General features: G+C 35.7%; 1 protein-coding gene across 8 annotated transcripts in view; it reads left to right on the top strand.

The window, feature by feature from the left end:
* Positions 1-16,111, top strand: part of PHKB (phosphorylase kinase regulatory subunit beta) — an 86,429-nt gene that overhangs the window by 16,994 nt on the left and 53,324 nt on the right. For all 8 annotated transcript variants that reach the window (XM_075434197.1, XM_075434196.1, XM_075434203.1 and 5 more), the window contains 4 exons: positions 1,355-1,462; positions 3,420-3,500; positions 6,958-7,073; positions 14,221-14,284. In XM_075434197.1, coding sequence (XP_075290312.1) covers positions 1,355-1,462; positions 3,420-3,500; positions 6,958-7,073; positions 14,221-14,284 — 369 coding nt within the window. The remainder of the gene's footprint in view (positions 1-1,354; positions 1,463-3,419; positions 3,501-6,957; positions 7,074-14,220; positions 14,285-16,111) is intronic.

The raw sequence follows: 16,111 nt of genomic DNA, 5'->3' as shown, positions 1-16,111 counted from the left end.
CTGGTTGTTGGAGAGCTTAGCATGACTTGAGGAATTATGGAGAAGGATCTTCTTTCATTAACTTCATTCTTCCCTTTGTGAATTTGGTTTCCTTCCTCTGCCCTATTGGCAGCTCTCTGACAATCTAGATTGTTTTCTCAAATAGCCTTGTAAGGTAGCAGACATTGTATTTCATGACAAAAAAGGAATCAAAACTACTTTAAACCCACCATCTTATTTCACCTCTTTGTTGTTAACCTCTTGTATTAGTAATTAATGTTATTGCATTCCCTCTCCATCGTAAGAGATTCTGCATCATAGAGGCTCTTTCTGGGGTCCAATCATAGTGTCCATGAATAAAAAGTTATTGTAACCTGGGGTACTGTTCTTCCTACCCATGACCTTTATGTTTTCTTTTTAAGCTATCAGCTTTTCCTTCCAGTATCTGTAAACGTTTCACTTTACGTCTGAATGTCACAAATTTTGCTTACCAAATAGATCTTTGTTTTCCCATGTACTCTTTTATGCTAGGTGTTCTTAGCTCTTGCAGCTTTTGATTTGTTACAGGACCTACAAGTGGCAATTTCTGAACGCTTTTGTACGTCTATAACCTGGAAGGCTTAAAAATTATTGTTATTAATAATAATTTAGTTTTGTTTTAAAACCTTTGTCAAATGGTTAAATGGTACAACAATAATTACTGAATTGTATGGCTCAAGATTCATAAATATAATTACAACTGTTGTTCCCAATGTAGGGTTTGGGCTCTTACACTCCAGTAACAGCTTTAAACTAGGAATGGTGAGGGAGAGATCGTGCTCAACAATCAGGCGAGGAGGTGGTGGATGGGTAGGCAAGCAAAGGGCGTGAGGTGATGCGAACAGAAGGCACATAGCATTAACTGGAGTGGAATTGTCCCAAGTGTATGTGTGGAAATAAGGAGGTACCTATGGGACAGCTTTATGGAGAAGAAAGCTTTCATACCTCTTCTGGGAAGTCGGCATGCTTGGTTGCTTCTCAGAAATGCCCGTACACTAATGCGTGCAGCATGGGGAGCAAAAAGGAGGAATTGGAAGTATGTGTGCAGCTCCAGGGCTATGATCTTGTGGGATCTCAGAGGTGTGGTAGGCTAGCTCAAGTGGCTGGAACACTGTGATGGATGGATACAGGCTATTTAGGACATGCCAGGAAGGTGAGGAGGGGAGTTGCCCCAGATAGTTTCTGATAAGTTTCAGGAACTGTTGTTTATAAGTTTTACATAGTGGTCATGTCAAGAAGTTATAAAATATCTGAATTATACAGTGATATTTGTGGTTGCCAAACATACTGAAATTATTGACTTTGCTTTTATGTTTTGCCTTTGATTCACCTTTAGGTTCAGCAATTTAAGCAAGACCCCAAACCATCTGAATGTCTTCATTCTGTTTTCAGTGCACACACTGGAGATGAGGTCTTCTCCCATAAGGAATATGGTCACCTTCAGGTAAAATATGTATGTGTGTGTAAATGAAAGTTTGGATGATTTTGAAGAGTGTTATTGTTGTCTGCATTCCTTCATGATGCAACTGTTTCAGTTCGTTAAGATTTGTGTTAGATGTGTTGTACTTGATAAAATTGAGATTCCTTCTGCATTTTTTGGTAAAAAAGGCAGACTGCTTTGAAATGTAACTCAGTGGTATGTTTTGGTCAGAAGGTACTGAAATAACTGTGGGATTTGCGGAGGTAGATGGTTGTGTATAAAGTTGTTTCTTTTTGAGACCAACAGATGGCTGTCAATAAGTATCCTGGCAAAAAACATTGAAGTAGTCAGTAAAGTGAAAGGTTTAGTGTAATCTTACATTGAATATTGTGATTTTTATTAACATTCCCAGCTTAATTTTACGTAAGTCTGAGCAATTTTCATTCATAGTAAAGATTGAACATACACTGTCAACAGCTTTGTCTAGTTACAAGTTGTTGTTCACTGTTTCGTGTAGTGGTTCCTAGTCAGATTCATTGCATAATTGATTGTTTTATTGTCTTTCATGTTCCAGTGTTGATTTACTCTTTTTTTTACCCCTTTTCTTTACCTGCAGATCCTTTTTTTCATTCATGACCTTGTTCTTTTGCATTCCATAACTCTTCGCACTCCTTTTAGTTCAGAAATTGCTAGTGAGATTATTCAGAATTGACAGTAGGTTGATCATTATTTAATTTCATGTTGACAACATCACTTAAATAGTTTGTACAGTAAATGTGTTGAATTCAGGAAATTAATGTTCTGAGAAAAATGATTTATGGAGTTATCCTAAGTTAGCATTTTGGACTTCTGTGTAGAGCTTCCTGAACATGCACATCTTTTGTCTGCAGGAGGAGACAATAATTTTGGAACCTGGGGAGCATGCTGTGATAGTTCAAAGTCTCTGGTTTTTGTGGGAACTCAACTCTTCCCATAAACATGAATGCACATCAGCAAATCTCAGAGAAATGCAGGGGTTTCAGCTCTGTAGAGACAATAGAAAACAGTAACTGAGGTAGTTTATTTGGAAAGAATGGAATATATTACGTAGCTGGTCTACTGTTAGTGCTGTACTAGGTGCTTTACAGATTGTATTAAGAAACTGGAGTCAGTGGTCTTTAAATCTTTTGGAATGTTTAGAATGTAGACCTTATTCTTAATCTGGTGTGTTTCAGAGAAGAATCTAATTTTTTGTTTTAGATGGTTTCTCTAAATTTCATATGCTTAGATTGTGGTTTTATAGCTCATTAATGAAAGTTATTGTGGTAAACTTACTTTCTCGAATGAAGTTGTACACATTTTCAATTATACTAGAATTCTGTGCAACAAAAGCAGTTTTCTTTGGTTCATTAATAAATTAACATTATGACGCTCATCTACAGCTGCTGAAGGTAATTACTGTTAATAATAAATGTATACAGATACAAAAGAAAACAGTTTTTCACAAATGTAATCACATCTGAATGTTGTAATTATACTTCTGTCAGTTGATAACTCTAAAATTCCAGTTAGAGATAAAGTTATTTGCCTTTTAGATGTGCTGTGTGCTATTCAATATGCTGCTTGCCTTCTTGGTGCTCTGCTTGCTAATAAATTGTCATAAATGTAAATGTGAAACAGCTTGTGACTGAAGTGATTGTTTATGGGTCAAAGCAGTATGCCTAAGCAAAAACATTTTAATATCATAGTTTCAAATTATTTAAAAAACGATACTGCAGCAGGAGTTGTAGAGGCCAGTGCTTGTTTGTGGCATTTCCTCTTATTGTTTCCATGTCATTATGTCTAGGATACTGGTAGATTAGGATAATATTCTGGAAGAACGAAAACTGTGTTATAGCAAGACTGTCTTTGTTAGTCATTATCACATTTAGCTTGTTTGTTTATTTAACTCCAATAAACATAAAGTTAATTATAGTATCCTTTCTGTCTTTAATTACTTCAGATAAATGCTGTGTCGTTATTTCTCCTCTATTTGGTTGAGATGATCTCTTCGGGGCTGCAGATTATCTACAATACAGATGAGGTACAAAATTATTTCCAATGTTAAAACACACACCTTATTAAGTTGGGGTTTTTTTCCTTGGTTTTATTTACTTACCAACTCTAAAATAATTGTTCTGGAAATGCACTGCAGATATTCTTCACTTCTAATGGAAGTCACAAAAGATAAATAGAATGAATGGGTACTGAAGTAAATTAATAGATAATAAAGTGTTAGATATGCAAAGAGTGAATGTAGCATGACATTAAAAAGTGTTACAGTTGCCTGCTACTTCTGAAAGGTACAAGGTCAAGAATTAAAAGGTCTGTTAGGACAGTTACCTTACAGTTATGCTCTCACTTTTCACCTTGTTTCAAACTGTCAGTAGTATATGCTATCCAGTGGAATTTCAATGTAATAAATAATAGGGTTAATTTTGTAGAAAGCTGAAGGACTTTCTTCAAACACACATGAACTAGTGGGTGTTAAGAAGTTTTTCTCTATCTTTAATTGAAAATAAAACCGTTTTATGTCATGGTAAGAGATGCTTGTAAGTTTAACTGTTCTGTAAATAATATAGTAGTAGCCACCATGGCCCTGACTTGAGGACAAGTCATATCAGGACAACCTGCTGTCCTGCTCTAAAATGAGGTTGTGTTTTGAGACAGGAATGGAAAGCACAGATTCGCCCCTGCCCCCCCCCCCATTTCCTTAATGTGGAGTCTGTAACTTTACTCTGGTCTCTTGAACAGTCACTAATATATATTGCCTTAAAAAGCTTAAATGCACTTATACCACTTTGAAAGAAACAAGGTTTTTCCAGTAATTATGTATTTGCTTTATGTTTTTATGCCTCTTCATTAATGTTTTTTTTAGTTGATGAGAAAACAAAATGACGCAGCTTGTCTCCTTTCTTGCTTAGTTAGATCATATGATAGGTCTATATTATTTTCTCTGAATTGCCTTTATGTCTGTGAGGAGGCAAATGTATATAATTATGTGTTTACTTAGCTTGACTTACAGTTTATGTTATCCTCTAGATGTTTGCATTTAATTACAGAATCCACAGAAATGCCTGTGTATAGACTCTTCAGTCAGTGGATATTCTCCACTTCAGTGTCAGCCTGTAGTTTTCATTGCATCCATACCCTAGAAATCTGTGGACTGTGAAGATTTATACGAAGATTATCTCACCACAGAACTGTACATTCTATTAGTCTCTGTGTAGCCTCAACAATTGAATATATTCTCAGATCTTATTAACACCACATAATTATGGTATTTCCAAGTTTTCCTGTGTGTCTAGATAATAGTCAGCATAGTGGCATTGGCAGCGCTGTGGATGTGGCAATCTGCTACCGAAACATCAAGATGGATATTTCTTTCCAATGATATCATTGCACAATGTATTTAGTCTCCTCTGTCTTGTGGAGAGAGGGTTTTGAACCAGTGTGAACACAGTGGAAGGTGCTGGCAGATGGTTGCGATTTGGCCAGCTGTCTGCATGAATATGTTTGTACACAGAACTCTTGGCTGAGGACGCAGTCGCTGTATACTAGGCTGCTTGATGTCAGGCATGGCAGCTGTCAATGCATTACCCTCAAGTTGCATCTGTTTGCAGTTGAAAAATTAATTTAATCGCATCTTTGCATCCGTAGCAAAGAGAACAGTATACGATTGTGCAAGTGAACTGATTTGAGAGCAGTTAGCTGCACATCAAACAGAGTAACACTGGTATTTGCAGTCATGCATGCTGTGTGTGCATTCTCTATTGCATCTTGCTTTCCACGTGCTTGATGTCTGGATAAATAAGCTAAACACGCACAATCCATAATTGCTGTAAGTGCGTTAGCATTGAGTTGGGTATAGTATTTACATGCCTATGATATGAATGATTGTTCTCTGAAGATTTCAGTTTGCAACCAGTTATCTGCTGACTTTTTTCTGTAAATCTGTTATTTGGAAACCCTTAGTTTCATGAAATATCTGTAATCGGAACGTTTTTTTTCTCATGTTCTGAACATCATCACTGGTAGAAAGTTATCGGTAAAGTTATATATTTCTGTGTGGTGTTCTTGTGCTCTTTGCTTCTTCATTTAGCTAATGCATCTGAATTTCAGTTAATAATAGAAATAGGAGAAGCCACACTCTTAATCACTGGGTGTTCTAGCTTCACTCAGAGAAAGTTTTGTTTTAATACAACCAAATGCTAAATTCCAGGGATGAATGTTACTGTGCATATCTGAAGAGTGGGACAATCTGTTTCCTAGATATGGAAAGATTTAGTGTACAGATAACTGTACGTGAGCACCCTGTAGTGATATTTCAGCAGAAACATGTACTATATAGGGAGACAAGTAAGTAATAGAATTATATATATTGCTGGTGGACTGGTATTAACATAAAGAGTGTATCTGAAATAGTAACGTTTTTTAAGATTTAAAGAAAAGTGGAGAACAAAAGACAAAACAGAGGTATGCAGGTTAATGAAAATGGAAGCAAAGATCTTTCAGTAAAAGATTTGGTTTTAATCTCATAGTTCACTTGGAAAAAAAATTATTTGACTGCAGTAAAGTGGCGGCTCCTCTGTAGTTCTCCAGTATGTTGTGTTTATAGCCATTGCAAGATTCTCTTTTCCCGCAGAATCCCCTAGAATAACTTGGATGAAAGGGGATGAAATCCCTGCTTTGGTGGATGAACCAGTGTAAATCTTGTGTTTATGGTTAAATTTCCTGTAAATTCTAAATGTGGACTCTTTGAAGTGAAGTATAAAATTTAATCATCAGTTTAACTTTTCTACTATCAAGCAACTCCAAATATCTCTTTCAACAGCGTAAATGAGGAAAAAGTATCTGCTTAAATAAATCCCCTTAAATACCTTAAAATACCCTTTAGATACCTTAGTAGTCAGTTGAAACATGTTGATCCAAGAGGAGATTTGAAGTGTAATGAATTGGTTCAGAGTTTTATTTGTGTTTATAAGTGAGTGTGTTTGAATCTGCAGAAGTATGTATTATCTGGAACTAATGTAATATGCTTTGGCCTATCAATTCTCTTGAATGAAGAAACAGCACCAAGATTTCTGTGTCCTACTCTTTCAGGATTTAATTTCTTTTGCTCTTTGATGTTGTTTTTAGGGCAAATCTTTTTTAAAAGATCAAAATGCCACCTTTTTGGAGCTCTTCAAATACATGCCTTGAATATGAAATCATTTTTATCCCTGGCTTTGTAGGAACTTTTCATAAATCACATCATCACCTAATTTGGGACAGCTCTCAGTAGTTTGTGAATAAAAACCTGCTTTAAAGAGAATATCTGAACTTGGGAACATCATTCTCTGGGGGCAAGGGGGAAAAGTCTGGAAGGCACATTTAAGATGGCTGAGGAAAAACAACTTTGTCTTTTTGAAAAAAAAAAAAAAACAAAACAAAAAAAACCAGAAGAAAATATGCTGTCATTTTCCTTTAGTCACTTTTCTTTCTTTCCTTCTTTACTGTAGGTGTCCTTCATTCAAAATCTTGTGTTTTGTGTGGAAAGAGCCTATCGTGTACCAGATTTTGGTGTCTGGGAAAGAGGAAGTAAATACAACAATGGCAGTCCAGAGCTACATTCGAGGTAGGTGAGCGACTGTAGCTCTTATGGTCAAAGCAAGTAAATGTGATACAAGTAAAAAGAATTCATGAGATGAGATAAAAATAGTAATGCATTAAAATACTGTTTGAACTAAATTAAGGTTCTCTAAAGACTAAGAGATGTATTTTGGGAAAGTGTGAAGCATAATTTCATCATAATATGCGTGCTGAAATAACCACAGAGATGCTTAGCTATTTGAGTATTCAAATTCCAATAATTATGTGCAGCTGCATGCATATAATTCTGAAAATTGTGTTCAGAACATTTCAGACTCTTGAGGCCTGTGCAGTAGGTAGAATTCACAAAAATCTTTAGGAATATCCTGATTTAAGAAGTCGTTGAATCATGAGTCTAGATTTTCTCATCACCAAGCTGGGAGGAAGATGGACACTGGACACTGTGGCAAATATCCTAGTGCACAAGTTCTTTTCCAGGTTCTTCAGCTGCTACAGGTAACTGGGCATTCTGAGTCGTCCCGGGAGGCAGGGGGGAATGTTCTTGACATTTTAATATTGGAGTGGTCCAGTTCACTTCAGTGGGATTGCTCACATGCTATCTTGAAGGATCAAATCTGTAATCTGACAACTTGCTTTTTTTAGCATTACTATTGTTTTCTTCACTTTTTGACTTCTGAGGTTTTATTAATCATAAAAATGGCTGTAGTTTGGATATCTTAAGATTTTTAAAATATCATTGATCATCAGAATTATCGTGGGCTTGCAAATAATACATATGTGTTTATTCCAGTCTTTGATGTTACCAAATGAATCTGTGTTCTCTTTTCAGAATGAAATAATTTTTATTAGTTTGTATACAGGCATGTATTTTAAGCTGTAGATATAATTACATGTCATTGCAGCAAAACACTTAGTTTAGGTGTGTTTTTTTCAGGGCCTTTGTAGATCTGTAGTACCAGTATGAGAACTCAAAACTCCAAGTTGTTATTATATAATCTGCTTTATTAGTTTGCTGGGTATTTTTCTTCCTCCTGTGTCTCTAAAATTGTCAAATGCCAGACTACATGAGCATTCACTTAGGGAATCATATACTTCCTCTGAATCTCACCTTGTACAAATCCGCAAAGGAACACTGGAACTCCTGTGTCTCCTGCTGTTAGCAGCATTCTGGTTATTCAGTATGTGAATTTCCTCCAGGGAAAACTGAACATCTTTCAACCAGATGGAAGTGGGCATGTTGTCTTGTCTTAATCTCGACTGACGTTTGTAGGTTGGTTTTTCTAAGGGTGAAGTTTTATGAGATGGACTGAGCCAATCTGGCAGATCATTGAGCTGGCACAAAAGGCAGTACACAGTTTGGTCCTGATTTAAAAAATAGACTTTGGTCAACAGAAATGGGTATTGCCCCAATTCATCTTTTCTTGTGTGCGTCTTGATACTCTGATTCACTGTAGGAAGCCAGTAGACAATTTCCCTTGTTCTCGTAAATCAGAAAAAATGGAAGAGGAACATACATCGAAAGGAAGCCCTGGGTACACTAAAATATTCTCTAGACTTTGTTATGCTCCTGTTGTAGTGTATCTACCGAAGACAGCTCTAGAGAAAACAAAAAAAGAAATCGAGAAGTGATTATAACTAATCAGGGTTAGTCATGAGTGATGTGTGTCTGTCTTCAGTGGTTATAGACTCCAAACCAGTCACTTAAGTTTCAGTATTAAGTATGCTGTACTCCTGGCCCTTAAAACTCACACTGTAAGTCTACATACAGCGTGTGTTCACTTTCAGAGTTAGAAGTTCATTCTTGTCTTTTATTGAAAGAGGTTTTCTTTTTAAAGAAGATATTATATAATACAAAGTCCATGAATAATAGCTACAAATTATGGCCTGTGTTAGAAGATGCAGATATTGTAAGTCTTTACACAGTCTTGGTATTCTGTCTTAGTACAGTTCAAAATATTTCTAATAAATGATAAATAGCGAAACACTCTGTGGACCAGGTCTTCACTGATGTATGCAAATTGATGTCTTTTAACTGGTTCAAAGACAAGATTTGTAACAGCTTTTATTATAGTGTGATCCCCTTCCCATACGGCTGAACTTCTGAAAAATTAATTTGTCCTGTAACCATTTGATCAAGCTGTTCTCCAGGCATCTGCTACTCAGCAGAATGCTACCTCTGCAAAATGTCTTTGACATCTCCCATATGTACTGTGAGAATAATGGAGTTGCCAAAGTGCAGTATCTTCATATTCCAAATCTAAGACTGTAGAGACTTGATCTTGCTTTTCTCTGTGGTGCAGGTATTACATTGCTGTAGTGCCGTTCTTGTTCTGTTGTGTTTTGTCTAGTTACGAAATTATTATTATTGTTGTAGGATTGTTTTTTTGTTTTGTTGTTTGGGGTTTTTTTTAACATCCCTTTTGGTGTTTGATGTTCGAGTTGAATTACACAGTTCTTGGATGGAGGCAAGAAACTGTGGATGGGAGGATTAAGGATGTATGTTCCTTAAGGTGTGTTTTGATTAGCAGTTGCTAAGAATATGCAAATTTTAGTGCTTGCTCTCAGATATTTTACTCAGAGGGTAAATCTAACAAGTAAAAGTTACTGGGAATTATGAATGATGTTTGAGTGAATTTACTAATGCTTTTTTAGCAAACTGGAATTAAGATTTGTCTAGGTTAGTCTCAGCTTCGCCTGCCCCAAATATGGATTGAGGTCAAATGTTACCCATAGTGTTACGATTGCAAGACTGCTCTTGATAATCTGTGACAAATCACAATAGTCGGCAGCTACAGTAAGGTCTACAGATTGTACCTGAGGAGTTTCGGTATGGACATTAAGAAGAAACCTTTTCACTTGAAGCGCAGTGAAGCACCAGAGCAGGATACTCAAAAGAAGTTACGGTATCTCCATCCTTGGAGGCTTTTGAGACTTGTCTAGCTGAGGCTATGGTTTACTTGAATTGGTCTTGGTTGTTATAACTGGCTTCAAGTGAGATTTCATGTTGGACAATGTTCCATATGTCCCTTCCCAACAATGACTTGATGATCCTGTGAAATTTTCAGAGGAATATTTAAAGAGGGTTTGGGTTAGGCTTTGTTTTGGGGCCATCTCCAAGTAAGCGATTTTTTCTCTGGGAATACAGTCCAGCACAGGTTAACACAGCATGCTCATAGGGGTTTGCTGAGTGGAGGAAGGAACATACTTGTTAAAATACTTTTTGCCTTTAATTCCTACTGGTCAAACAGTTGTTTTTTCTGTTATTAAGTTGTAGAGTGTGAAGAATGTATTTTCTGTAGAAAGACATGAGCCCAACAGGAAGGCATTAGTCAGGATGAATGAAACAAGTGTCTGAAGGGTGATCTTCATTCTGAAGTGTGTTATGTTGTGTGATAGATAGATAGGGTGAGTAGTTTTACGTTACCTGAATACCAGCAGTTATAGAATCATAGAATGGTAAGGGTTGGAGGGGACCTTAAAGATCATCTGGTTCCAACCCCCCTGCCATGAGCAGGGACACCTTCCACTAGACAAGGTTGTTGCTGTTGAACTACTATTAGTTCTCTACCTTATGTCAGTAACTTTTTTCCCTGCTCTGAAAATATCTCGCTGTTGATATTCAAAGTGTTGTTTGGAAGGGAAAAGAAGAATGTGAGATTTTAACATGTGATACTGATTTCGGTGTGTGGGATTTCTCTTTTTCTGTGTATGCAGTTTGATAATAATACTTACCTCCTATGAAAAGTTCTGTTCTGAGTCATCATGACAACTTGTTTGATCAGTTGCTAAGTGATAATTAAAACAGAACAATTGTTAGAGCAGTTACATTTTTGTTTAGGTATTTGAAACAAAGCCAGAAAAATAATTACATTCACAACACTTCACTGAGTTCAGTTCATTACTTCACCACATTCGCCAGTACCAAAAGCTTTCATAAGCAGAAGATAGTGAAACAGAGGGATTTCACCACTGTTTGGTGGCAGCTGCTCACAGCAGAACTTAGTTAACCGAATCAGCTTTCTCTTGTTGAACCAATTAGAATTAAATCCCGTAAGTACTATTTCTGGCAGTGTTTCAGAAAGGAAGGTGGAGGTTTATAAACCTGTTGGCAATAGTTAAAGAATGATAGAGTCTGAAATCGGTGTCTAAAGTCCTTCTAATATTGAAACCAACCCAGATAAAACGATACTTAAAATAAACAAAATCTGTAACTCTGTACTGTATTATTTTCAGTATTTTCTGTGTAATCATAATTGACTCCCATCTTTAAAATATGGATTAGTTAGTAAGCTTCTGATATTTTATATTTTACGGGAATAAATAGTACAGTTTAATACATTAAGGTAAAAAGTTTGCTCTGATCCCAAAATGCCACATGGAATATAGGAGAATTAAGGTTAAAACACAGTCCCTGTTTGCAGTTTTCTGACAGTTTGGTTGGTACACATTTTTTGGGCCAAATTAGTGCAGTTGTTTGTCAATACTATCACATTCTTACACAGAAGACATCACATCTTCTCTTATACAGAAGTTGGGGATTATTAGTGATAATTTTCTGAATATTTTTTCTAACTCAGTGTTGCTTCATTAATTGTTTTTATAAACAAAATATCTAGGACTGTCTTGTTCAGAAAGTACATATTCCTAACTGTTAATTTGATTATTTCCCTGCAAATGGACTGTGGCCCTCAGACTCTTAAGGACGCTTTAATTTTTCACAGGCATGGCTGTCTCTGTGCCAGCGTTGTTCTCATGTTGTCTGGCATATGGATCCTCTGACAAACTGTTTTGGTTTTCATGCCTTGTTTGGCAGTACTGTGTAATTTTTATCACAAACGAGATGGCAAGAAAAAGGAAAGTGTGGTTGGCTGAGTGGATAATCAATCTTAGAGAAAAAAAACCATATGAACTTTTAACTGCTTTTTTGTTCTTTTTTTTCTTTAAGAGAGTATTTCAAGGAATTGCTGTGCTAATAAATAAACTTGCTATATTATGGGTTTATAATTGGTATATTCTGTTTTCCACGGACTTGTCCCAGTTCTTAAAACTTCAGACTTTTCAAGCATCTATATATAGCAGCATAGATGTTCTTGTTTGTTTGTTTTGTGCGTCTTTGTGTGTGTGTGTGTTTAGTTTGGTTTTTTTTCTCTCCAAATTTGTATAAGGTGCACAGTTGGAAAAAACACAGTAGCTGCATCTAACTGGTTGTTAGCCGAGGGCAGCATCACCAGCTTCCTCTCCCTTATAGGGAAAGGCTTTATGCATCGATGAGACTTTCAGGTCTTATTCCCACTGATTCCTGTCTTGCTAAGGTTGGAGGTTTTCTTCCTGCACTGTTGATCCATGTCCTCATACTATGTTCCATCATTTTTGTTTACCCTTTGGGTCTTTTTTAACTCTGAATCTTTTGTCATGTCAGCCCGATTAATTCTGCTTTTTCCTTTTTCAAGCTTTTGCTTTATGTCTTCAGATCTGTAAACTTTTAAAGATAACAAGGTAGACATCCATATTTTCCTGTTATCCCACTGTCTTCCTTTTGTATTGTCTCATTTATTGTCATTTTTTGACTAAAAATATTTGAGATTAGTTGTAAGCTACTTGGAAAGCAGAGCTCCTGTCTAAAGGAATGGTCAGTTAGGGAGAAAGATGGAACTGGATTCTGAAGGAGGAGCTTCAAAATTGGGAGAGACATTTAGGGATAGTACATGGGGCATCAGTGAAGTCAATAAATCGCTGTTGTAGTTTGTATAGAAATGAAGCAGAGACAGATAAAGATGCATCGGTCAGAGGCACTGTATGTAAGTGGAGACAAAGGCATAATTTAAAGTTTACGTTGGAAATTGGAAGAATTACACTAGGCTTTGTTTGGCTGGATGCTCTCAATCTGTTTTACCACATCACCTAAGAAAATGTAAAATGTGTTAGTTTTATTACCTAGACTTCTGTAGTATTTCTAGTTCCTATACTTTTATGTCATCATGTAGTAAGCAGTCCAGAGTCATTTCCCTACTTTGAATGTATTCGATAGTAGAACTGACAGAAATCTGGTAGCATTATATATTATGTTTTTAAACTCCAGTGCTGTTAGGAACTAGCTCGTTTAATATTTTACTCTTTGATGTCCTATGACATTAACATCTAGAATTTTTGAATCAGTGTCCAACAATGTAGCTTTCTATGTGGATGTTAATGCTTTAACTCCTTATTGCAGTTGAATGGACACATGTGAAGTTGGCCTATCTATGATTATGTATTCTTTAAAACAGTATTTCAAAATTCTGCCCTCTGTCATACTTCAAATTTCACATAAAACTGTCAAATGCATGTGGAGTTCTATTAGCTTAGCTTGAGCTTTTCTTTAAGAAAAATCATCAAAAGTGTGTGTGTTGAGAGAGAACGCTTATTCTCTTTTTTTTTTTTAAATAATCATAAGGAAAGTCGAAGACTACTGTTAATGAAACAGCCTTGCAAAAGTCTTTTTGTGTATATTTTTATATGTTCTGTATAATTTTCATAATCAGTAATATATAATTTGATTTTTAAATTATGTCATTATTAGTGATTTTAGTAGATATGACCAGTGCTTAATGTCTTTAAACATGAACTTGCTAACTTCAAAGCTTGTTGATAGTATTTCTGGATCTTGTTTTTGTTGTGATAGATACTAGTCATGGAGTAAATGAAATAAAAGACGTTTCACTGTATGGTTGACAGCAGAGAATCCTCCTTTTCTGAATCCAGATTGATGAGTTCTTTTACTGTATCAAAAGCTAGGCAGAAATCAGTCTTTTAAGTTTAGTGCTTGAAAGCTGGGTTGAAAAAATGTGCTGAAGTAAATCTTCTGTTAATATACTATTAGCAAGACCTTGAAATACATAATGCCAGGTGTCTAGTAGCAAGGTGAGAGCAGAAGTGCTTTTTCCAGATGGTCTCTGACATTTGAAGACAAATAAAAATGCTGAAAAGTATTTTTCAAAAAAAACCCCAAAGCAACCCACCACCAAACAACCCAAAATTTGCTGCTTCATGATTTTATTAACATAAAGCTTAAGCACAAAATTCAAATCAAGAAACGATTAAAGCTCTGAAAGCTGTCAAACATGTCATATTTTAGTCTGGGCTTGAATTATGATAACTCTGGTTTTTTTGTTGTCATTTTGTTTTCTCCTCAGCTCCGTCGGACTGGCAAAAGCAGCTTTAGAAGCAATTAATGGTTTCAATCTCTTTGGAAACCAGGTAATAAAAATGTTTGTTCTCTCTTTTTTTTTTTTTTAGCAGTAATGATTTACACTGTGGATCAGAGGATATTTAGAAAGAATTTAGATTCCAGTTTCTTAGATTGCAGCTTTAAAAAAAGTTAGTTAGCAAACTGAGTGCTGCTGTTTCAGGTACAGAATTTGTCTGATAAAATTGTAAGTGCCCTTACTATCAAGAAGGACTTTTTTCCTTAAAAAAAAAATAATCTAAAATGTTTGCGTCTTACTCTGAAAAAGGACTTGGTTGCCAAAAAGCTTTTTCTTGCAGAATTGTATCTGTTGATCATAATACCTCCACCTACAAGTATTACCTTACTTCTGTCTTGTTCTTTCTTGTGGCTTTTGACTGAGACTTTAAACAAGCTACTTATACATAATCCCACTGGTTTATTGGGTTTTAGTTTCAGTATGTTGCATAGTGGTAAAGTCTTTTCTCATCCTTTCGCATGACTTGGATCAATTAAGAAAGCAAGCCTTTACTTAGATTTTTATCTCTGACTTGTATTCCCAATCTATGTGCATCTTTTTTCAGATATTATACCTGCAGTAGTCTGTAGGTAAAATAAAAGAATACTCTTCCAAATTAATGATCTAGAAAATTTACAAATGTAAGAGATATGTCATTGTCAAGCTGTTGGTGTTACTAATGAATGGAAATGAAGGGTAAAAAAGAAAGTTGGATAGCATCGGAGGTGTGTAGAAATAGTTATAGAACTTGCTGGTGAGTCTTGTCTGTGAATTGTGCGGAAGGGAGGGCAGGTTGGGCACAAAGTGGGGAGCTCATCACACTTAAATAAAGGTTCCATATTGCACTGTTTTCTTGGAATCATTCATCCTTTTTGACTTGTAACTGACAGACCTTGCTCACATGCCCAAGTGTCTGTATTTTATACAAAGTAAACATTAATTGATGAAGCATGCTTTGTCTCAGGGTTGAGTAACACTTGAAATGTATGTTAAAAAAAAGACACTGGTTTACCTGAATAGCTTGGTTTTTATACTTAACTATTTTTTTCTGCAATTAGGCAGTATATGATCCTTTTGAGTCTTAATAATTTTACAGTTGTGGCATTGACTTGAAGTACTATTTGTATATTTTTTGTGTGAAGCTTCCGTATATTCTTGCTGGCTTCAAGATAGGATTTTTTTTTCCCCCTCTTACTGTAATACCTGTGCTCTCCGTGAGAAGAAGCTGCCTTTCAGATTGTGATACCTGTCTGTTTCAAATACTCAGCTTTAAGAAACTGGATTAAATGCACTGGTTTGCCATAGAGAAAGTAGTACAAGGGACAGAAGATATAAATGGTAAAATGGTAAATGGCGAAGGGGAATGCTCAGGTGCTCTTTGATTGAGCTAATGAGTATAAGCTAGGTCAGCTGTAAAGGTGTGCCTGGGTGACAGTCCCAGTTGCATTCCAAGTTCCTTTCTGCACTGTTTGATTTATTAAAACATTCTTAGTTATTTGTGTCTCCATTTTTCTGTTGATTAAATGGAAAGTATGGCTCATAACAGTCATATAAAATAATTATTAGCACTATTGGACAAAAAGTTCTTCCTTTTAGTTTATAAATATGAAAACAATGGTTAAACTAAAACTTTTTAGAGCTATTCAGATGCCTGGAATGAAAAATATAAGTTACAATTGGGTTTAAATAGTGACCAATGACATGGAAGTATGATCTATTAAACAATCTTGTCTATTGATGAAAATCTATACAACTTACTGTTAATAGAACCTTCTTTCTCTCATGGCATAAAACAGGAGATCCTACTAAACAAGGATTCTGACTCTATAGACTTAGGTAT

Source organism: Opisthocomus hoazin, chromosome 12 (genome assembly GCF_030867145.1).
Source record: "Opisthocomus hoazin isolate bOpiHoa1 chromosome 12, bOpiHoa1.hap1, whole genome shotgun sequence".
NCBI classification, from domain to species: domain Eukaryota; kingdom Metazoa; phylum Chordata; class Aves; order Opisthocomiformes; family Opisthocomidae; genus Opisthocomus; species Opisthocomus hoazin.
Note: the sequence above shows the minus strand (reverse complement) of the source record. Positions and strands in the feature narration are given on the sequence as shown.